Genomic DNA, 24113 nt, shown 5'->3' with positions numbered 1-24113 from the left:
AAGCATGTGATAACACTATTAAAGTGGTTCAACTGATTTCATTTGCACAGAACAATAATATTCCCATGTTCATAATCGCAACAGACGCCAAAAAGGCATTTGATAGAGTCAGTTGGGATTTTCTCAAAGCCACTTTGTCCCACATGCAATTTGGTAACAAATTAATCAACAAAGTCTTCTCACTTGACTCCCAACCATCCACCCAAGTTAAAGTTAACTGTCTTTTGTCACACTCATTTCACATTCGCAACAGAATAATTCAGGGATGTCCCTTATCCCCTCTTTTTTTTGCGCTATTAATCGAGGTTCTAGCCCAAAAATGAAGAAATAACAATAGAATATCTGGAATACGAATTGGTCACCCCGAACTCAAACTAGCCTTGTATCCTGATGATATTCTCCTTACCTTATCATCCCCTTCTTTATCACTACCAGCTACTCTCACAGAGTTTTCACCTAAACCTGAATAAATTTGAGGTGTTGAATATTTCCGTCCCAAAAGACGAACTCCACAAAGCACTTGTGGGTTGCCCCCTCTCAGTGCAACCCAACAAATTGAAGTTTCTGGGGATATATCTCACCTAAGCACCCTCTAAACTCTTTTAAGTAAATTATAAACCCCTCCTAAATACTTTCACTAATTACATATCAACATGGAAAAATAAACATTTTTCATGGCTAGGGTGCATAGGTGTTATAAAAATGAATGTGTTGCCCAGAATACTCTACTACCTTCAAACACTCCCTATCCCCTTACATCATACATACCTCCAACGATTACAATCGGCAATTCATAGATTTATATGGAGAGATTCCAAACCAAGAGTTAGTAAGCGCAGTCTCTATTTAACTAAGGAAAGGGGGGTTTGGGAATGCCAAACTTAGAACTTTACAAAAAGGCCATAGCTTTAAAACTGCAAGCAGAGCTGTGTGCAAACTCTGCAGATAAAACCTGGGTACAATTAAATTAAGACATTCTCAAAGTAGATAACATTGGAATGTTGGGATGGATAACCCCTTCAATTAGCTCTCATTATGAGAGAACCTACTTGTTCTTTGAAAACCTCTATCAACAATGGCACAAGATACAGAGTACGCACTTGCACATCTCCTCAGCTCACTCACCATTAACTCCATATATAGCCAATCCAGAAGTACCACTTTCCAAAACAAAACCAAAATATCAGCCAAATGTACACCTGAATCAAATGGTTATACACAAATTAGTCTCAGGTAACAAATTAAAATCTTTCACCAATGTAACAGAATTGGATAACTCCCTAGACTGGTACTCTTGCGCCCAAATCAAACATTTCATTGAAACTCACCCAATGAAAAAACACCTTATCAGACCACTAACCCCCTACAAGAATCTATGCCTCATGAAACAACCCCCTAAGCACATAATATCTCTGATCTATCGCTTACTTTTAAATTCAGATGTCCACTCGCTCCCCTCTTACATCCACAAATGTATTACGGAATTAGAGACCCCATTAACAGAAAAGAAATGGAGTAGGGTTTTCCTCAACCACTCAAGAGCATCAGTTTCCTCTAGAGTGCAGGAAATGAATTACAAATTCCTGGCCAGATAGTATCACTCACCACAAAGGCTCAAACACATGTTCAAATGCACGGACGGGGAAATGCTGGAGAGGATGCGGGGAGGAGGGATCACTATTACATATCTGGTGGGGGTGCGAGAGATTGGGTACCTTCTGACTGGAGGTATTAAAAATAATGGAAACTAAACTAGGGGTATGGGAGGGAGAGTACCAGCTATACTTGTATGTGTGAGAGAGAGCTAGAGGGTGTGTGAATAAGGGGGGGGGGGGAGGGTACCAGCTACAGTTTATTAAAAATAAATATTGCAGAAATATGATTTTACACGTTTTCGGTTTCAGCTACTTGACTGCAAAGGGCATCAATGAACTATATATATAGCCCTAACACTACTCACCAATGAGGGTGAAACGTGTGTCGCAAAAATCAATCTGTGAGAGGGTTGCAGCTGAGCCCTCTAACAACACTCACCGGATACACAGTAAGTGGTCGAGAAATAGGCACACTCACGGTGGGATACTTCACAAGATATCCAGACTACAGGATCTACAGAGGCTGCAAGCATGGCATTTCCTGAAGGGGCACAGAGGTGAGCCGCTGAGGAAAACAACAGTCAAGGTAGGCGCATAAATAAAAACTGCGATATGAATATAGAATGTATGGGAAAAATGTCCTTTTACCCGGCGAGGTAGGCGTCCTCATTACGTTTAGCCGTAATACCTTGGGGTATCATGAACCGCTCCCTGTATTAACACATCTACCTGTGATGAACTTTTGTAGCGCTCTATCAGTATATAGCCCTGTTTATCGGTTTGTTTAATCCTGTGAGTGATGAGCCTTTTTTTCTCACACTTTGGAAAGAACATTTGAATAACACCCTATAAGTTTTGGATGCCTGACTAAACAGATAATGTTATCCATATGTTGAACTTAAATCTTGGAAATATTTGGGATGGGACTATTGAAATTTAAGTCTCAGTATCTGATGGACTTTCAGGTTGACCTTAAAAATCCATAAGTGGGCCCACGTTTGCATATACATTATTATTCTGTGTATTCTTGGGGGCAATTAAAGTATCATTTAGTGTACAAGTATGATTATCATTTAGTATATAAGTATGATCTATTTGTAGAGTGTGATACAATTACTAGTATTCTTTGTCTGTTATATTTGGTAACTTCTTTAGGAGCTCTGTTTTTACCTGATGTAACTAGTTAGTAAGAGAGTAACCTGATACGCTGGTGCCGGACAAAGGGAACTTTATGTGGGTTCATTGTCAAGCCCACATGCCTTCTTTCTTTATGGAATAATTTAAATATAATATCCCCCCATGCACAGTATGCCCTGATAGAGAATTAGACAAATCATGACATTCAAATGAGTGGGGTTTGGATCAATAGAGTGGTGTAATTAAAACTATGTAATTATATATATATATATATGTGTGTGTGCGACTGTAAAGATGTAAAGACACATATACACATATAAATACATAAATACATATGTACACACATATAAACATATATATACTGTATATACATACATATATACTGTATATATACTGTACATATACTGTATATATATACTTACATACATATACATTTTTAGACATGTTTATGTATATATCTCTATGTTAAAGCCCTTTGCCTGTCTTTTTTTTTCTAACACTAAGAGCTAGATTTAATAAGAAGCGGATGCTGCTTAATCCACCCGAAATTTATGGCTCATCGGAAACAAAAGATAAGACGCAGCGGGCATAACTCCGCTGCTCCTTAACTTGTCCGCCACCTTTTAGGTGGACTGCAATCATCACGATCCGATACGATCGGGATGATTGATACCCCCTGCTATCTGCCGATTGCCACGAATGTGCAGGGGGGGCATTGCACAAGCATTTCATAAGAAATGTATTTTTAAAGTGTTTTGTGACACTTTTTTGTTTTGCTAAACAGTTAACCAGAGCTCTGAGCTCTGAGAAAAATTTGCATTCATTCTTAACATATAATATTTTACATATTATAAAAGCAGGAAAAAATATATTCTTCTGAATATAACACCAATTAATAACATATAGGTATTTATAATTTTAAAGGCAATGTTAATACAAAATAGCCTTTAAAATTATGAATAGCTACAAATAATTGATAAAAATAATAATACAAAATTACTAACAGTGCAGAATGATTGTTCTAGCTGTAAAACACAAATCAGCTATAACCTGTTTAACAAGGCCAGCTACTCTGTAAACCTTCATTAAACCCCATATTTAAGTCCACACCTTAAGCAATAGCAATAGCAATATAAACAGGTGTTCATCGAAATAGCTGCCCAGGATTAGCATATTAAATGTGAAATATTTTGTAAAACATCAGTGGTAAATAAGAATGGTCATATACAGTATCTGCTAAGTTATACACAAACCAAACATGTATATAATTTTTTTAATTCCATGGTTAGCACAGTCTATACATTTGCAATATCACAGACCTGCAAAAATATGGTAGATTAAACTTCTACACATGGGCAATTTATGTCTATAAATATATATCTATAAAATTATTTTCTAGAAATACATACCTTAATGAATATATAATTCCACACAATGTTTACTAAAGGGTGGGATAGAAAGTATGGTTGAGACAGCACCTAATGTGAGTACATGAGTGAGTGGGTGCATATAGCGTTTGTATAAGGATGGAAGTGCATAAGGGTGAGAGAGTGCCTGCTGAATTTGTATGTGAAGGAGCATGCCCAATTAAATATGGACCTAAAGGTGGGAGAACATCTGTGATTGTATGCATAATGGAGGGAGAGTACCATGTGTGGGAGAGAGTTTGATGGTGTGTGCAGAAGGGCGGTAGAGTACCATCTATGTTTGTATTTGTGAGAGAGAGCTTGCTGGTGTCTATAAGGGAGGGAGAGTACCAGCTATAATTGTATTTGTGAGAGAGACCTAGAGGGTGTGTGAAAAAGGGGGAGGAGAGTGCCAGCTAAAATTGTATGCATGTGAAAGTGATAGAGGGTGTGTGAATAAGGGAGGGAGAGTACCAGCTAAAATTGTATGTGTGAGAGAGGGCTAGAGGGTGTGTGAATAAGGGAGGGAGAGTACCAGCTATAATTGTATGTTTGAGATAGAGCTAGAGGGTGTGTGCATAAGGGAGGGAGAGTACCAGCTATAATTGTATGTGTGAGAGAGCTTGAGGGTGTATAAATAAGGGAGGGAGGGTACCAGCTATAATTTTTCACTGGGAAAAGGAATCAAAAAACAAAGGTGCATCCTAGTGTGGTATTGGTACTGATGAGAAGCCTGATGAAACAGAGAGCAGTCTGAGAAACGCGTAGCTATCTGTCGGCTAGATTACGAGTTTTGTGTTATGAGGGGTGCGGTACTAACTTGCACGTTATTGTCACCGCTCACTTACCTACAGCGCTGGTATTACAGGTTTTCAGAAAACCGGCGTTATTAGGCAAGAATTGAGCGTAGAGCAAAATTGTCTCCATACTGCACTCCAATACCACCGCTGCTTAAGTCAGCGGTGAGCTGGTTTTACGTGCTTGTGCATGATTTCCCCATAGACATAGACCCCTAATCTGCCGCCCCCGACATCGCTGACACCTACATTATACTTATTAACCCCTAACCTGCCACCCCCGACATCGCCGACACCTACATTATACTTATTAACCCCTAATCTGCTGCCCCAACATCGCCGACACCTACATTATACTTATTAACCCCTAATCTCCCGCATCCAATCTCGACGCAACCTACCTACACTTATTAACCCCTAATCTGCTGCTCCAGACATCGCCGCCACTATAATAAACATATTAACAGCTAAACCGCCGCACTCCCACATCACAAACACTAGTTAAATATTATTAACCCCTAATCTGCCGCCCCTAACATCGCCACAACCTACATTAAAGTTATTAACCCCTAATCTGGCGCCCCCAACGTCACCACCACTATACTAAAGTTATTAAACCCTAAACCTAAGTCTAACCCTAACCCTAACACCCCCTAACTTAAATATAATTAAAATAAATCTAAATTAAACCTACTATTAATAACTAAATTATTCCTATTTACAACTAAATACTTACCTGTAAAATAAACCCTAAGCTAGCTATGATATAACTAATAGTTACATTGTAGCTATCTTAGGGTTTATTTTTATTTTACAGCTAAGTTTGTATTTATTTTAACTAGGTAGACTAGTTAGTAAATAGTTATTAACTATTTACTAACTACCTAGCTAAAATAAATACAAATTTACCTGTAAAAGAAAACCTAACCTGAGTTACACTAACACCTAACCTTAAACTACCATTAAATAAATTACCTAAATAAAATACAATTACTTAAATTACAAAAACAAACAAACACTAAATTACACAAAATAAAAAAAGAAATTATCAGATATTTAAACTAATTACACCTAATCTAATAGCTCTATCAAAATAAAAAAAAAAAAACAAAATTAAAAAAAAACCTAGCCTATAATAAACTACCAATAGCCCTTAAAAGGGCCTTTTGCGGGGCATTGCCCCAAAGAAATCAGCTCTTATACCTGTACAAAAAATACAAACACCCCACCAACAGTAAAACCCACCACCCACACAACCAAACCCCCCAAATAAAAACCTAATTAAAAAAATCTAAGCTCCCCATTGCCCTGAAAAGGGCATTTGGAAGGCATTGCCCTTAAATGGGCATTTAGCTCTTTTTCAGTTGCCCAAAACCTAATCTAAAACTAAAACCCACTAAATAAACCCTTAAAAAAACCTAACACTAACCCCTGAAGATCCACTTACAGTTTTGAAGAGCCGACATCCATTCTCAACGAAGCCAGGAGAAGTCCTCAGCGAAGTGGCAAGAAGTCCTCAACGAACCCGGGAGAAGTCTACATCCAAGCCGGCAGAAGTGGTCCTCCAGACGGGCAGAAGTCTTCATTCAGACGGCATCTTCTATCTTCATCCATTTGGCGCGGAGCGGGTCCATCTTCAAGACATCCGGCGCGGAGCATCCTCTTCTTCTGACAACTAAAGACAAATGAAGGTTCCTTTAAATTACATCATCCAAGATGGTGTCCCTTTAATTCCGATTGGCTGATAGAATTTAGTCAGTAGGATTGAGCTTGTATTCTATTGGCTGTTCCAATCAGCCAATAGAATGCGAGCTCAATCCTGTTGGCTAATTGCATCAGCCAATAGGATTTTTTCACCTTTATTTCCGATTGGCTGATAGAATTCAATCAGCCAATCGGAATTCAAGGGACGCCATGTTGGATGATGTCACTTAAAGAAACATTCTTTCGGGAAGAAGACTTCGTTTGAAGAGGATGCTCCGTGCTGGATGTCTTGAAGATGGACCCGCTCCGTGCTGGATAAATGAAGATAGAAGATGCCGTCTGGATGAAGACTTTTGCTCGTCTGGAGGACCACTTCTGCCGGCTTGGATGAAGACTTCTCCTGGTTTCGTTGAGGACTTCTTGCCGCTTCGCTGAGGACTTCTCCCGGCTTCGTTGAGGATGGATGTCGGCTCTTCAAAACTGTAAGTGGATCTTCAGGGGTTAGTGTTAGGTTTTAGGTAATTGTATTTAATTTAGGTAATTTAGTTAATTGTAGTGTAAGGTTAGGTGTTAGTGTAACTCAGGTTAGGTTTTATTTTACAGGTTAATTTTTATTTATTTTAGCTAGGTAGTTAGTAAATAGTTAATACCTATTTAGTAACTATTCTACCTAGTTAAAATAAATACAAACTTAGCTGTAAAATAAAAATAAACCCTAAGCTAGATACAATGTAACTATTAGTTATATTGTAGCTAGCTTAGGGTTTATTTTACAGGTAAGTATTTAGTTTTAAATAGGAATTATTTAGTTATTAATAGTAGGTTTTATTTGGATTTATTTTAATTATATTTAAGTTAGGGGGTGTTAGGGATAGACTTAGGTTTAGGGGTTAATATCTTTAGTATAGTGGCAGCGACATTGGGGGCGGCAGATTAGGGGTTAATAACTGTAATGTAGGTTGCGGCGATGTTAGGGTAGGCAGATTAGGGGTTAATCATATTTAACTAGTGTTTGTGATGCGGGAGAGCGGCGGTTTAGGGGTTAATATGTTTATTATAGTGGTGGGAATGTCCGGAGCGGCAGATTAGGGGTTAATAATTTTATTATAGTGTTTGCAATGTGGGAGGGCCTCGGTTTAAGGGTTAATAGGTAGTTTATGGGTGTTAGTTTACTTTTTAACACTTTAGTTATGAGTTTTATGCTACAGCTTTGTAGCGTAAAACTCATAACTACTGACTTTAGAATGCGTTACGAATCTTGCGGGATAGGCTATACCGCTCACTTTTTGGCCTCCCAGAAAAAGCTTGTAATATTGGTGCTATGGAAGTCCCATTGAAAAAAGACTTTAGCAAATTTTCGTAAGTTAATTTGCTTTAAGGCCAAAAAAGTTTGCGGTACAGCTGTACCTACAAGACTCGTAATAGCAGCGGTAGTGAAAAATTATAACCCATAACGCTGCTTTTTTACTCATAACGCAAAATTCGTAATCTAGCCATGTGTTTTTTAATTATCAGTGTCATTTGGGTGATTTATGTCAAGGTATTTGAAATATTATTAAATAATATATAGAAGTATATTTGTCTTTATTTGGTAAGTCTGTGGATGTGCACACTGTTTGTAGAACAAAGGATTGTTTCTGGGAGATCTCACACACTCAATATGCTAAATTATGCAATTGTATAATTTAGCAAGGAACTGAAAATTAACACAGTTTCAGAAACCATCTGTATGATTGCCTGGGAACCAATGTTAAATGACAGCATTCTGATACCTAGAACAGGATACATGCCCATATATGGGTTTCCTCCAAGGGAGATGCCGATCCGTCTGAAGAGATGTGAAAAATGCAAGCATTTTTCAAAAGGGACTGGTAATTAGCACAAGTTTGTGGAATGGCTCATACTGTGTGGCTGATAACACTGGAATATACAAGATGTTAAACATTGCGTCTGGGTTAGGATAACATAGAGAAAGCACATGGCTTACATTATGATTTCAAAGCAACTGTACTTAGATTTTAAATAAAAATAAATACATTTTTGCAAAGGGAACAACACTAGTTTCATATGTGTTTGGAAAAATTCAAATAACCCAGATGTGTATATATATGGGACTGAGACATTTGATATTTAATGAATGATTGCTATGTTGAGTAATGACTACATCAAATACATATGAATGCTTGGATCATTTCTAATAATTATTTCTATTTGTATTGCAGACAACCATTGGTCATGGGCATCAATCTATGCACTTAGAAAGAGATGGAATGCCTGCATGAAATGAAATAAGTCATATCATATGAATGTGCAATAAATGTTTATAAAGTTTTAAATACATCTCTTAAAATATAGTGAGATGAAGATATGGAAGTTACTTTGATGTGATATGACTATGAAATATAAATGTTCTGTTAGGCTAAATGAAATATAAATTATTTTAATATAATGTTAGATGTATTTGATGTTTCATATCAAAATGATCAGAAAATTCATAAAACCCCACCCTATCTAAAACAAATATTATGAACAATTGCTATAAAAAGTTATGGTCTAATTAAATAATCATTTTATAAAAGTAATTAAGTTGTTTAAAAATGTTTAGAAATTTTAAAGGTGAATTTGTTTTGTTTGTATGCCTGCTGCCACCTAGTGTTATGATGCGAAATTGCAGCCATGAGATGATTGGTTGTTGCCAGGATGCATTTCCTTGACAACACATTTACCAAATAAACCAATCCATGTTCAGTTGCAAAGAACCAATCCAAGACAAGGCCGTGGGCGTTTCCAATATTCACCAATGACTGATAATAATCAAAAACGGGGAGGGGTGAAAGCAGATGATTTAAACCCCAGCATAGAGACTGATCAGAAGGTGGTTGTTGGCTGACTCCTGAAGGAATAACTATGGCAGTTATTATTAAAGCACACACCTACTATTGGACTCCATATGCATTATCCCCAAATTTTGAATTTCTGAGGTGAAATTGGATCTGTTAAGAAACATTGGAAACTGGATTGCTGTTTTTTTGGTGAAGTATATTGTATTTTAAATTGGTAGTCACAGCCTACATATTGTTTAATTCTGTAACTGATTTGTTAAGTAACTCATCTGTGCAAGTTCTGATATTGTAAGTTAATTTTGTAGTAGGATAAATTTCAGTTAAATAGCAGAATATATATATTATCCTATTGTTTAAGAGCACAGTTTAGAATTGTATTGCTTGGATGTTAAAGGCTATTTATAAATAAGGTTGGTTTTAAAAGTAAGCATGTATGAACTTTGCATAGCATATTTAAATAGTTTTCAAGCGCATATAATATTATTTCATATTCCTTTTATTGCAAATATATTTCAAAAATGTTCATGGATATTAACTAAATAAAAGAGTTCAGGTATTTATATTAATTTTATTGTTTCTAGTAGATGCATGTTGATTAAGGGTTTCTATTTTTAAGGAAAATTATTGTTTGTATTTTGTCATAACCCTGCCATAAGCTGATATATTATTTGGATAGCACTACTAAGATTTTCATAAATATACTGACATAATAATTGGAGGCACTGTTTGAGATTTAATAATATTCATCATATTTGTTATAATATATTTGTAGTAAATAGAAATCATTATAAAAGAGAGAAAAAGTTTCATATTTCAATATTAATATTTTGAAGATATAATTTTTGAAAGGTTGAAATATTGATTTTCATATTTCAAGATTGATATTAATATCTTGAAATATTATTAAAGATTAATTTTTGAAAAATTAATAAAAATATAAATTTTTCAAATTTAAAAATTAATCAAAAATATAAAATTTTCATATTTCAAAATATTAATTTTTCATGTTTCAAAATTAATACTATATATTTTTTTTTTAATATAATTTTTTTTTTCTCTCTTTTTATTGGCAAAAATTGTATTAGCGTTTTAATTTAACTGAATACTAAACCAATATAATAATGTCTGTAGCCAGAAGTGACTCATTTAATTCTATACATAGCGATGAAATTGGTCCCATTACAATACCCATTACTAAAGGTCAGGTCCTTAAGAAAGATATCTTAAGTTACATTAAAGGGAAGTTAAATTTTGCTGGTAAATTAAATGATTTTGTGGATATGCTTGAAACTAGAGCTAAAAATATTACCGTTAATAATATTATGTGGAATGAAGAGAATGAATTCTTCCAGGAATTATTAATGATTAATCAATGCAAAACTCCCAAAAAGCGAGAGGAACTAATACTAAAATCTTGGCCCCTCTTAATATGCATTATTGACGAAATGTCGTTTTGTGTCACAGACAAACGATTGCAATTACAGGAGCTAGAAAATAGTATTCGTTCCTCACGCAGACGCGAAGAGGATTTAAAAATAGCCAAAAATAAAATGGATGAATTTGCCCAAAACCTAACCGCCTTAGATAAACATAACATGGACTTACTCGCACAGATACAAGATTTAAATAAACAGCTTGCGCAAAGCTAGAGAGAATTAAGCGATTTAAAAAGGTCATATCGCCATAATGAAAACCCTTATATTAACAGTGAGAATAATACAGATAATGCTAACTCCTTTAGCGAATGCGTCAGGGACGAGGTACAAAAATATATGGAACAGTATAGACAAATGACCCCTAATGGGTCAGAAATAGATTTCCCAAATAGACAATCCCCTCATGATGTAAATCCAGAGGACTGCTGTAGCACAGCTGGTGCAGGGGAGGGAAACTCTAACAGAGAAGCCCAAAGTAAGTCTGATAAAGTCTATGATTCCCATAAAATAATCACCTTCGTACAACGCGCAGTACCTATATTCTCCAATAAGGGAACAACATCTGTAATTGATCATTTAGAAGCTTTTGAAAATGCGTTAGCTATAATGAATGTTACAAGTGAGAAATTGAAAATTGAATTTCTGCCTTGGGTATTTGACAGTAAGCATCACAAATTCTTTGCTTCACTAAAGGATATGAATATTCATTCCTGGAGTGGGATAAAATGACAATACAGAAAAGAATTCGGGCAATATCGCACTAAAACTGCCGCGAAAATAGTGGTATATTGTTTAAAGTGTTGTGCGAATAAGAGTCCAATCGAATTCCTTTCTGTATTGAAAAATGCATACAGTATGGCTGAAGATAATCCCAGATTTGATGGCTCAGAATTTGTAAATTTATTTTTTGAAGCACTGCCTACACCGATCAAAATTAACTTAGCTAGAGATTTTGATGAGGACTGCTCATTGGAATGGCTAATCAAAGAGAGTACAAAATTATACTCTATTCAGCAATCCAGTGAACAGGGGGTGAAAAAGGAGTCAAAACACAAAATTGTAGCAGAAAATAGGGTGTCACGTAACCCCCTCAATTTGGAGTCTAAAAAGAAAACTTATGCGGAGGTGGCCAGTCAAAACAGACCATCTCCACAGAGGTTTAATTCTGCCCCTCCCCCTACACAGGTTGAGGCGCAGGGAGACTATAACCAAAGTGGGGGACATAATCAGGTGAATAATTACTCACAAAGAGAATACTCACCAAATAATTGGTATCCGCGCAAGGGTAGATACAATAGACAGCGAAGATATTCTCAGGGTAACCAGACACCCCAGGTATATAATGCTCCCCAAAATACTAATGCTGAACAAGCTGAACCCCAGGGGCAACCACGCCAGAATAGAAATAGTGGCCCTGATTCTGAGGGAACCCAATGGTCCAGGAATCATTATTATGGGGCACCAAGAGATAGGCCCAGGGTAGAGGTAACTTGTACAATCAGGTAGATATGCTGTTTACCCAGTTAAATCGGTTGAGTGAACAAATCGCTAATATGAGTCAAAAATCTACGGCTCAGCAACCGAACAATACTTTTTTAGGGGTACAGCCAGTGGTCAGCAGTGGACCACAGGCACAGTCATAAAAACTGCAGTATCACCTAAGGGGGAGGGGAGAGATATACAAAATGTAGTAATAATGATGCTAATCATGTTCTTTCCCCACAGACCTGAAACGGACAATTTAGCTGCGATGACAGGCAACCTCATCCGGGAAAAACTAACAAACCTCTTCCTTTGCAGCACTCTCTTAACCTTGTTTCCACAGATGCAGTACGCAAGAATCCAGCTGGTCCTGTCATAGAGGAGACCGGTAGGTATGAAGCTTCTTCTGCATCGGAAAGCATGGCAAACTCAGGTAACACGTGGCGAAGCCCACAAATGTATGATAACGCCAACGTTATGTGTGAAATGGTAGAAACTGCAGGAAGATATTATGTATTAGTTGAGCTGCAAGATTCAGTCTCCAACCCTATCAGGGGATTAATTGACACTGGGTCACAGGCAACTATCTTATCCCACAGGTACTACACACAGCTAAATGAGCTAACACCCCACAAACCTAAAATAAAAGAATTTGACGGTTCTCTAATAGGTGTTGGGGGTGACTCCCTAAAAGTTTACGGTACTGCCTGGTTAAAATTTAAATTGGGGAACAGGGTCATAAGACACTCTGTCATTATAGTGGATCTGCCAACTGATCGTTTAATTATTGGTAGTGATCTCCTGAAGCGATTAAGCACCATAATTGATTGCATAAATAATGTAATTTGGTCACAAGTTAAACGGCCTATCAATTATGAAAAATCTGGTATATTTTGCACCCGACATAGCTGTCACGTGGTGGAAGAGAAACCAGATGCTGTGGAGATTCATTTCAGGAATAACTCTGTACCTGAAATCACTATTCTACAAATAGATGATCAGACTCCTTTTAGTGGCTCTGATGATAATACTTTTAAAATATCGCCTGGAAAGATAGCGAATATTTCCCTAGATGGCGATGCATTAACCATATCACTCCACAAGGGGGATCATAAAATCCCTAAGGGGGGAGGCCACGCTCAATACCTCACAGGGATTGAGAGAGTTAAAGAGGATCTATTTATCCTTATACAAGTACATGACCTTGGTAAAACCAAGTATGCTAAAATAAACTTAAAACAGGAAGCTGGCTATATAAGCAAAGGTTTATTAGCGCAAATAGCTGAACCTAAAGTGATTAAATATCTTTCTCCCCAAGACCACTGTGTCAACGGCCTGGATGACAGGTCTGAAAGCTATAACATCACAGCTAAGTGCTTATTATCTAACTCTATTGGTAATAAGTCAGTGAAGCACCTGTTTTTAGTTTTAAATACTCCCCATAATCAAATATACATTGGCAATGATATCTTACATAGATATGCCATACAAATAGATTTGATTAATTCTTGCCTCTGGAGCAGATTAAAGGGGGACCCTGAAGTATTTCAGGATGAAAATGCAGCCCTGAAATCAAATCAGCAATTGCCATATGCTGTGAATATGCAGGTATATAGCGATGTTATAATTCCTGCTGGGGCTGATAAATTTCTTTTACCCTTACAGGTAAAGAGAGGTCAGAAATTAAAAACTTCTGGAACCCTAATTTGCCTCTCCCATAGAATACAAAATCTGGGTGTCACAGTAACCTACACTCCTATGGTAAATATTGGAACTGTTCCAATACATATTATTGTGCATAACATGACCCCACAGGATATAACATTATCCAAGGGAACTACCATAGGATATGCACTGGAATCAAGTTATTACACTTTTGAATTCCAGAATAATGTAATTGGGCTAATACCTGAAGGGTACTTAACTGAAGAACAATTAATAGAACAATCCTTTGCATCTATGCCAGAGGTTCTATTTAATATTCAGTCAATTTATCCCTTCAGCTCAGAGGAAGGCATCTGTAAAATTGAAGAAGCCTCTCTAGTGTTTGATCAGCCAATCAAACAGCAAGATTACCCCAATTCCCAGAGTCATGGGAGCAATGTAAACTATAATCAAGAGGATCTCACATCTAGATTGGAAGAAGCCTATGAAATAGGACAGCCTGAAATCTTTCCAGGATTTCAGCAAATAGTCGAAGAGCAAATATCCTTAGCTAATGGCTGTTCCAGCAATGATGAACGCCAACAGCTGCGAGAACTCCTGATGGAGTACAAGGATATTTTTGCTAAGAATTCTTATGACTGTGGTACTACAGACTTGCACATTGCAAGGATACAAACAGATCCTAATGCACCACCTGTCTTTGTTAAACAATACAGACTTCCTTTAGCCTCATATGATTCTCTCACAGAAATCATAAGGAACTTGGAAGAAAGGGGTATCATACGACAGGTGCACAGCTCTTATAATAATCCTATTCTAGGTGTCCTTAAGCCCAATGGACAATGGCATTTGTGTGCTGACTTAAGACAGCTAAACACACGAGTATACATGACTGGCTGGCCTGTACCATACATTGACCAGTGCCTAGCACAAATGCAGGGATACAAAATATTCACTGCCATTGATTGTGCACAGGGATACTGGACCATAAAGGTACATGAAGAGGACCAATATAAGCTGGCATTCTCTTTCCAAAAGGTCCAATATGCATTCAAGAGACTTCCATTTGGGTACATAAATTCTGGACATGAATTTGCTGTATTCATGCATAAGGCTATGCCTGACGCACTGGAAAGGGGGACCTTATCTTATGTTGATGATGTTTTAATCAAAATCACAGACTTTGAAAAACACATTGCAGAGCTTAAACACGTCCTCAGCCAACTTAAAAGGGCAGGTGTCAAATTATCCCTACAAAAAGCTCAATGGTGCCGCACTCGTGTAAACTTCTTGGGACATGAAGTTACCTCTGAAGGATTAAATCCCCAGAAGAAAAAGGTGGAAGCTATAGTGAATTCTAAAAACCCAACTAACTTAAAGGAATTGAGATCATTCCTGGGTATGACAAATTATTCTCGCAAATTCATTGATAATTATGCGGAATTAGCTAAACCACTACTACTTCTTCTAAAGAAAGATGTGAAATGGCACTGGAGTTTAGTCTCAAGAAACAGCCATAAGAGAGCTGAAGAGAAAACTCACTCAAGCACCTTGCTTAGCTTACCCTGAAGGTGGTAAACCTTTCTTCTTAGAGACAGGTTACACAGATATAAGCATGAGTGCTGTTTTATACCAAAAGCATGATAATTTGAACAAAGCCATTGCTTATGCGAGCAAAAATCTATCCCCAGTAGAAATAAAATTTAGCGATTGCGAAAAAGCCCTCTTATCTACTGTATGGGCTCTACAAAATTTCCGCAGCTATATACAGGGCGAGAAAATTATTGTAGATACAGCCCACCAGCCTTTGCTATATTTGCAAAGTGAAAGAATAAGATATGGGAATTTGTCAAATAGCCGCAAAACAGCGTGGACTCTTTCCTTACAAGGCTGGCCCTTAGAAATTCGCTACAAGCAGAATAAAAAGAATCCAGTCGCACAAGGGCTTGCTGAGCTCCACGACTGTACTGCTAGAGATCCTGGGGAAGAATTATCAGAAGATGATTTTCTGGAGGAACAATTGCTTTCCCCATATAAAATGTACAATGAGGACCATTGTCAAACATTACCTTGGGTATATGTTGATGGTTGTTCTTACCATGCCACTATTGATAATGAGCGCAGATTAGTTGCTGGCATTGGTATAACTTGGACAAATGGAGCCTCAAATATATCTGTAGGTTTCAACATTGGACCAAGATCCAGTCAAGTTGCAGAACTAACTGCTGTTCTAAAAACCATTGAAATGGCTATTGAACATGGTATTCATGAATTTATGATCATAACTGACTCAAATTATGTGCGTGACAATTTTGTTGAATACCTGCCAACTTGGAAAAGAAATGGCATGCAGAAAAGTAATAACAAACCAGTCAAGCATGGCAAGCTGTTCTGCGAGATTGATAATCTGGTGGTATCCAATGATTTAACCATACACTGGAAAAAGACCAAGGGTCATTCCAGAGTTCTAGGTCTGGATAAGGAAGGCAATGACCTTGCGGATTCATTAGCCAAACATGGAGCCATAACTGGAGAACTCCTTAATATTGACCACTTAATGGGTGCAATTCAGGTAGAATCCATTACCAGAAACCAGGCAAAACAACAGAGTGAGCCTAACTTGGTACAATGGAGTCAGGATTCTCCTAGTGAGGACCTGATCACTAGTCAAAAAGAAGACCCCATTGTAGGCATCTTCTATAAACACATAGAAGATCCTGAAAGCAACCCCATCTCAAAAGATGATTGTATTGGCAAAGAAGATCTGAAACTCTTAATAAAATCTAGATCACAATTCAAGTTAAAGGATGGTCTGTTAATTAGAACCTCCAAAACTGGCATCCAGCAGTGGGTAGTACCCACCAAGTTCAGAGGTCTAATGCTTCAACATGCCCATGATGCTCCCACATCTGGTCATCGTGGTGCCAAACTCACATATGAAATATTACGTGACTACACTTTTTGGCCACACATGTTGAAAGATGTTCAAACTTACTGTCAAGGGTGTTTAATCTGCCCACAGTTCCAACCCACTGCACCAACGCATAGAGTGCCATTGCAGAAAAGAGGGATGGTAATGCCATGGTCAGATATACAAATTGATTTTATTGGTCCAGTAACAAGATCATCAAGAGGTAACAAATACATGTTAACCGTGACATGCCTGTTCACTAAATGGGTAGAGTGCATTAGTGCACCTAACAATAGTGCGGAAACATGTGCAGCGTTGCTCATCATATATTTTCCAGATTTGGTTTGCCCCAAAGAATCGAGTCAGATCGGGGGGCCCACTTCACTAGCGAAGTGATGACCAAAATGTGGAAGATACAAGGGGTTAAAAGAAAGCTCTATATTGCTTATAGAGCTGCCTCAAGTGGTGGTGTAGAGCGTTAAAATACTCAAAAAGTTTGTGAGTGAAACAGGTAAAGACTGGGATGTAAAACTACCTCTGGTCTTAATGGCATTAAGAGCAACTCCAAGTAGTGCTACCAAAATGTCACCTTTTGAACTGATGACTGGTAGAAGAATGGTTCTACCTCAGCATCTACTGTACCGTACATCAGACCAAAACTTGATAAACGCTGCCAATACACATCAATATGTGGAAAACCTAAGAAAGCACCTGCAATATGCCTTTGCATTTGCTCAAAGGAATTTAGAAAGAGCCGCAACTGCCACCAAAACCTATTATGATCTCAAAACGTCCAAAAAGGAATATGAAATAAATGATAAAGTTTATCTTTATAACTTTGGAAGAGATCAGGTTAGGGAGAAGAAATTTCTTCCCTCATGGAAAGGTCCTTTTGTCATTACTGACAAAATATCTCCAGTGGCCTATAAAATACGGATCCCCAAAAATGAAAGTTTCATAGATAAATGGGTCCATATCAATCAATTGCGAGCGTGTCATCCAAGATCCCAACTACAAGTCATAGAGGGAGAATGAAGTGTCATATCCCCAAATGAACTAAAGACATACTGTAGTTCAAAGATGCCTAGCTGATAAACATGAAGGCTCAAAATTGACAGACTACCTACATAGAAGACTGTCTATGATGTTTACGGCCAATATCCTCACCGAGTACCACTGACTTTGATCCAATTCAAATACATGTGTCCTACATATATTTGAATTTGAAAGGGGGATTTATGTCAAGGTATTTGAAATATTATTAAATAATATATAGAAGTATATTTGTCTTTATTTGGTAAGTCTGTGGATGTGCACACTGTTTGTAGAAAAAAGGATTGTTTCTGGGAGATCTCACACACTCAATATGCTAAATTATGCAATTGTATAATTTAGCAAGGAACTGAAAATTAACACAGTTTCAGAAACCATCTGTATAATTGCCTGGGAACCAATGTTAAATGACAGCATTCTGATACCTAGAACAGGATACATGCCCATATATGGGTTTCCTCCAAGGGAGATGCCGATCCGTCTGAAGAGATGTGAAAAATGCAAGCATTTTTCAAAAGGGACTGGTAATTAGCACAAGTTTGTGGAATGGCTCATACTGTGTGGCTGATAACACTGGAATATACAAGATGTTAAACATTGCGTCTGGGTTAGGATAACATAGAGAAAGCACATGGCTTACATTATGATTTCAAAGCAACTGTACTTAGATTTTAAATAAAAATAAATACATTTTTGCAAAGGGAACAACACTAGTTTCATATGTGTTTGGAAAAATTCAAATAACCCAGATATGTACATATATGGGACTGAGACATTTGATATTAAATGAATGATTGCTATGTTGAGTAATGACTACATCAAATACATATGAATGCTTGGATCATTTCTAATAATTATTTCTATTTGTATTGCAGACAACCATTGGTCATGGGCATCAATCTATGCACTTAGAAAGAGATGGAATGCCTGCATGAAATGAAATAAGTCATATCATATGAATGTGCAATAAATGTTTATAAAGTTTTAAATACATCTCTTAAAATATAGTGAGATGAAGATATGGAAGTTACTTTGATGTGATATGACTATGAAATATAAATGTTCTGTTAGGCTAAATGAAATATAAATTATTTTAATATAATGTTAGATGTATTTGATGTTTCATATCAAAATGATCAGAAAATTCATAAAACCCCACCCTATCTAAAACAAATATTATGAACAATTGCTATAAAAAGTTATGGTCGGATTAAATAATCATTTTATAAAAGTAATTAAGTTGTTTAAAAATGTTTAGAAATTTTAAAGGTGAATTTGTTTTGTTTGTATGCCTGCTGCCACCTAGTGTTATGATGCGAAATTGCAGCCATGAGATGATTGGTTGTTGCCAGAATGCATTTCCTTGACAACACATTTACCAAATAAACCAATCCATGTTCAGTTGCAAAGAACCAATCCAAGACAAGGCCGTGGGCGTTTCCAATATTCACCAATGACTGATAATAATCAAAAACGGGGAGGGGTGAAAGCAGATGATTTAAACCCCAGCATAGAGACTGATCAGAAGGTGGTTGTTGGCTGACTCCTGAAGGAATAACTACGGCAGTTATTATTAAAGCACACACCTACTATTGGACTCCATATGCATTATCCCCAAATTTTGAATTTCTGAGGTGAAATTGGATCTGTTAAGAAACATTGGAAACTGGATTGCTGTTTATTTGATGAAGTATATTGTATTTTAAATTGGTAGTCACAGCCTACATATTGTTTAATTCTGTAACTGATTTGTTAAGTAACTCATCTGTGCAAGTTCTGATATTGTAAGTTAATTTTGTATTAGGATAAATTGCAGTTAAATAGCAGAATATATATATTATCCTATTGTTTAAGAGCACAGTTTAGAATTGTATTGCTTGGATGTTAAAGGCTATTTATAAATAAGGTTGGTTTTAAAAGTAAGCGTGTATGAACTTTGCATAGCATATTTAAATAGTTTTCAAGCGCATATAATATTATTTCATATTCCTTTTATTGCAAATATATTTCAAAAATGTTCATGGATATTAACTAAATAAAAGAGTTCAGGTATTTATATTAATTTTATTGTTTCTAGTAGATGCATGTTGATTAAGGGTTTCTATTTTTAAGGAAAATTATTGTTTGTATTTTGTCATAACCCTGCCATAAGCTGATATATTATTTGGATAGCACTACTAAGATTTTCATAAACATACTGACATATCTGTGTTTGCTATATACCATTAAATTGGGGAATTTTAACCTTTTCTGAGAGTCTGTGCTTATTCGATCCATTGAGGACACCCGAGAGACCGGTATACACGCTGTGCCAGTGAGCTGGGACATTGCAAGTTCCCAGTCTGCTTGATTTAGCACAATAGGGTGCTGCTCCACTTGTGAGTATCTTTATGGCATTCACATTATCCATTTGTACCAACTATCTCACACTAGGAGGCGCTTTTGTTTTGTGATTCCTTTTCACAGTGAACGTTTGTATCCAGACCATTGACCTGGCAAAGTGCTGAGTCCACATTGGGTGCAACCAACAGATCATACATCATCTGAATAATACAGGAGGAATATCAACATCTAAAGGACATATGCACCTTTGCATCCACTTAAGAACTGACTCCTGGAACAGATAAGATTAAATAAGAGCATTTGTGCTTTTACATATATTTTATTACTTTTACTTTTGCATATCTATTATGTATGGTTTACTACATTCAATATTAGTATACTACCTTAATTGTTCTTTAGTCTTTGGGGTGTATATGTTTTTATATATATATCTATCATTATACTCATTCGAGTTGATAGGTCACATCATAGACATTCATTATCTGTATTTGCGCCCCTAGAATTGCCACTTAGTTTGTGTGACAGGGCACCAGCTATAATTGTATGTGTGAGAGAGAGGGTATCAGCTATAACTGTAAGTGGGAGAGAGAGCTAGAGGGTGTGTGAATAAGGGAGGGAGGGTACCAGCTATAATTGTATCTGTGAGAGAGAGCTAGAGGGTGTGTGAATAAAGGAGGGAGGGTACCAGCTATAATTGTATGTGTGAGAGAGAGCTAGAGGGTGTGTGAATAAGGGAGGGAGGGTACCAGCTATAATTGTGAGAGAGAGCTAGAGGGTGTGTGAATAAGGGAGGGAGGGTAACAGTTATAATTGTATGTGTGAGAGAGAGCTAGAGGATGTGTGAATAAAGGAGGGAGGGTACCAGCTATAATTGTATGTGTGAGAGAAAGCTAGAGGGTGTGTGAATAAAGGAGGGAGGGTACCAGCTATAATTGTATCTGTGAGAGAGAGCTAGAGGGTGTGTGAATAAAGGAGGGAGGGTACCAGCTATAATTGTATCTGTGAGAGAGAGCTAGAGGGTGTGTGAATAAAGGAGGGAGGGTACCAGCTATAATTGTATGTGTGTGAGCGAGCTAGAGGGTGTGTGAATAAGGGGGAGGGTACCAGCTATAATTGTATGTGTGAGAGAGAGCTAGAGGGTGTGTGAATAAGGGATTGAGAGTACCAACTATAATTGTATGTGTTAGAGAGAGCTAGAGGATGTGTGAATAAGGGGGGAGGGTACCAGCTATAATTGTATGTGTGAGAGAGAGCTAGAGGGTGTGTGAATAAGGGGGAGGGTACCAACTATAATTGTATGTGTGAGAGAGAGATAGAGGGTGTGTGAATAAGGGAGGGAGAGTACCAACTATAATTGTATGTGTGACAGAGAGCTAGAGGGTGTGTGAATAAGGAGGGAGGGTACCAGCTATAATTGTTTGTGTGAGAGAGAGCTAGAAGGTTGTGAATAAGGGTGGGAGAGTACCAGCTATAATTGTATGTGTGAGAGAGAGCTAGAGGGTTGTGAATAAGGGAGGGAGGGCATCAGCTATAATTGTATGTGGGAGAGAGAGCTAAAGGGTATGTGAATAAGGGAGGGAGAGTACCAGCTATAATTGTATGTGTGAGAGAGAGCTAGAGGGTGTGTGAATAAGGGAGGGAGAGTACCAGCTAAATTGTATGTGTGTGAGAGAGCTTGAGGGTATATAAATAAGGGAGGGTACCAGCTATAATTGTATGTGGGAGAGAGCTAGAGGATGTGTGAATAATGGAGGGAGAGTACCAGCTATAATTGTATGTGTGAGAGAGAGCTAGAGGGTGTGTGAATAAGGGAGGGAGAGTATGAGCTATAATTGTATGTGTGAGAGAGAGCTAGAGGGTGTGTGTTTAAGGGAGGGAGAGTACCAGCTATAATTGTATGTGTGAGAGAGAGCTAGAAGGTGTGTGAATAATGGAGGGAGAGTACCAACTATAATTGTATGTGTGAGAGAGAGCTAGAGGGTGGGTGAATAAGGGAGGGAGAGTACCATCTATAATTGTATGTGTGAGAGAGAGCTATAGGGTGTGTGCATAAGGGAGGGAGAGTACCAGCTATAATTGTATTTGTGAGAGAGAGCTAGAGGGTGTGTAAATAATGGAGAGAGAGTACCAGCTATAATTGTATGTGTGAGAGAGAGCTAGACGTTGTGTGAATAAGGGAGGGAGGGTACCAGCTATAATTGTATCTGTGAGAGAGAGCTAGAGGGTGTGTGAATAATGGAGGGAGAGTACCAGCTATAATTGTATGTGAGAGAGAGCTAGAGGGTGTGTGAATAAGGGAGGGAGAGTACAAGCTATAATTGTATGTGTGAGAGAGAGCTAGAGGGTGCGTGAATAAGGGAGGGAGAGTACAGCTATAATTGTATGTGTGAGAGAGAGCTAGAGGGTGTGTGAATAAGGGAGGGAGGGTACAGCTATAATTGTATGTGTGAGAGAGCTAGAGGGTGCGTGAATAGGGGAGGGAGAGTACAGCTATAATTGTATGTGTGAGAGAGAGGGTGTGTGCATAAGGAGAAAAAAGCACACCAGGTAGTCGATCACAATCTTTCAGATTTCAGGCAATATGGGAAGTGCATTTTTGGATTTGGCAGCTGCAAACAGGTTTTCAATAGAAAGTTCCTGAAAATGTGTCTTTTGCTGTCAGGATGGAAAGTTTGAATTCAACTGAAATATACATATATAATGGCCATTTCACACCTCTTAACTTTTCAGTGCTGTCCTTTTGAATTTACCCCTTTGTAGTAGGTAAAATACTCATTTACATGTGTGAGGTTAACCTATTGTAATCTTAATCCATCCTGATGACTGCTAAACAACATGAATGCCATTTGTATATAGGCATGATGGGTATACTAAGCATGCTTACTCAATGATTATTTTAACACTTTTACTATGTTAAAAGTATTGGGGGGGGGGGGTATATATTTCTAATTATTGATTTTAAAAGCATAATTTTCTGATTTGGCAAGATATAGATCTGAAATCAGTGAATGGATTTTCAAAAGAAACTGCAACTTTGTGACCAGGGCTTTTTAAACAGGTATGCACATTTGTGACTGTAGCTGAAAAAATTGAAAAACGCACTGCTGTGAATGTGTTTCGACTGGCTTCCTAAGTGGGAGGAGTGGATGCAGGCGCGCAAAAGTGGTGTGTGTGATCTATGCTACTCGACCTGCCTCCACCACCTACTGCGATCGTTCTCCATCGGAATCCTCGCTAAGCCACCTCGGCTCAGTCGCTGGAGCCACAGCCTGTTCCCCCTCTTTTGTGGAGGTTACTGCTCCCTTGCTGCTTGGTGGGCCAGGCACAAACGATCCATACCCACATTGCAAACCGCCAGGAGGCGGACCAGTAACAGCAGAAGCTTTCTGCAGAGATCCAGAGGAGATGCTCCAAGGACCCCAGGGCGGCCTGGGCTGGGGAGGAGTGGGTAATACCGCCCCTCTCCAAAACGGGCTACCCAGGATAGGAGATTTTTCTCACTACCAACCCCACGTTTTCGGTAACTGAAGGGTTGAGCGGAGGCCAGACAGTACAAGAAACGGGCTACCTGGGATAGGAGATTATCCCCACTACCAACCCCAGGTTTTGGGTGACTGAAGAGCCGAGCGAAGACCAGATAGCACAAGAGGGCGGATAAGGATCTTCAGACATACCTACTATTTGCTGGTCCATAAGCAAGCAACAAGGGTCATTCTTTTACAGATAAGTACTTATTTCTAT

The 24113-nt window shown here is 37.8% G+C and overlaps 1 protein-coding gene across 1 annotated transcript in view; it reads right to left on the bottom strand.

Moving 5' to 3' along the window:
* The window catches only part of LOC128657450 (complement C1q and tumor necrosis factor-related protein 9-like), a 79739-nt gene that overhangs the window by 29933 nt on the left and 25693 nt on the right, over positions 1-24113 (bottom strand). The window contains exon 3 of the mRNA XM_053711804.1: positions 2035-2160. Coding sequence (XP_053567779.1) covers positions 2035-2160 — 126 coding nt within the window. The remainder of the gene's footprint in view (positions 1-2034; positions 2161-24113) is intronic.

The sequence above is a fragment of the Bombina bombina genome, chromosome 4 (genome assembly GCF_027579735.1).
Source record: "Bombina bombina isolate aBomBom1 chromosome 4, aBomBom1.pri, whole genome shotgun sequence".
NCBI lineage: Eukaryota > Metazoa > Chordata > Amphibia > Anura > Bombinatoridae > Bombina > Bombina bombina.
The sequence above is the reverse complement of the archived record's forward strand: the minus strand, read 5'-3'. Positions and strand labels throughout refer to the sequence as shown.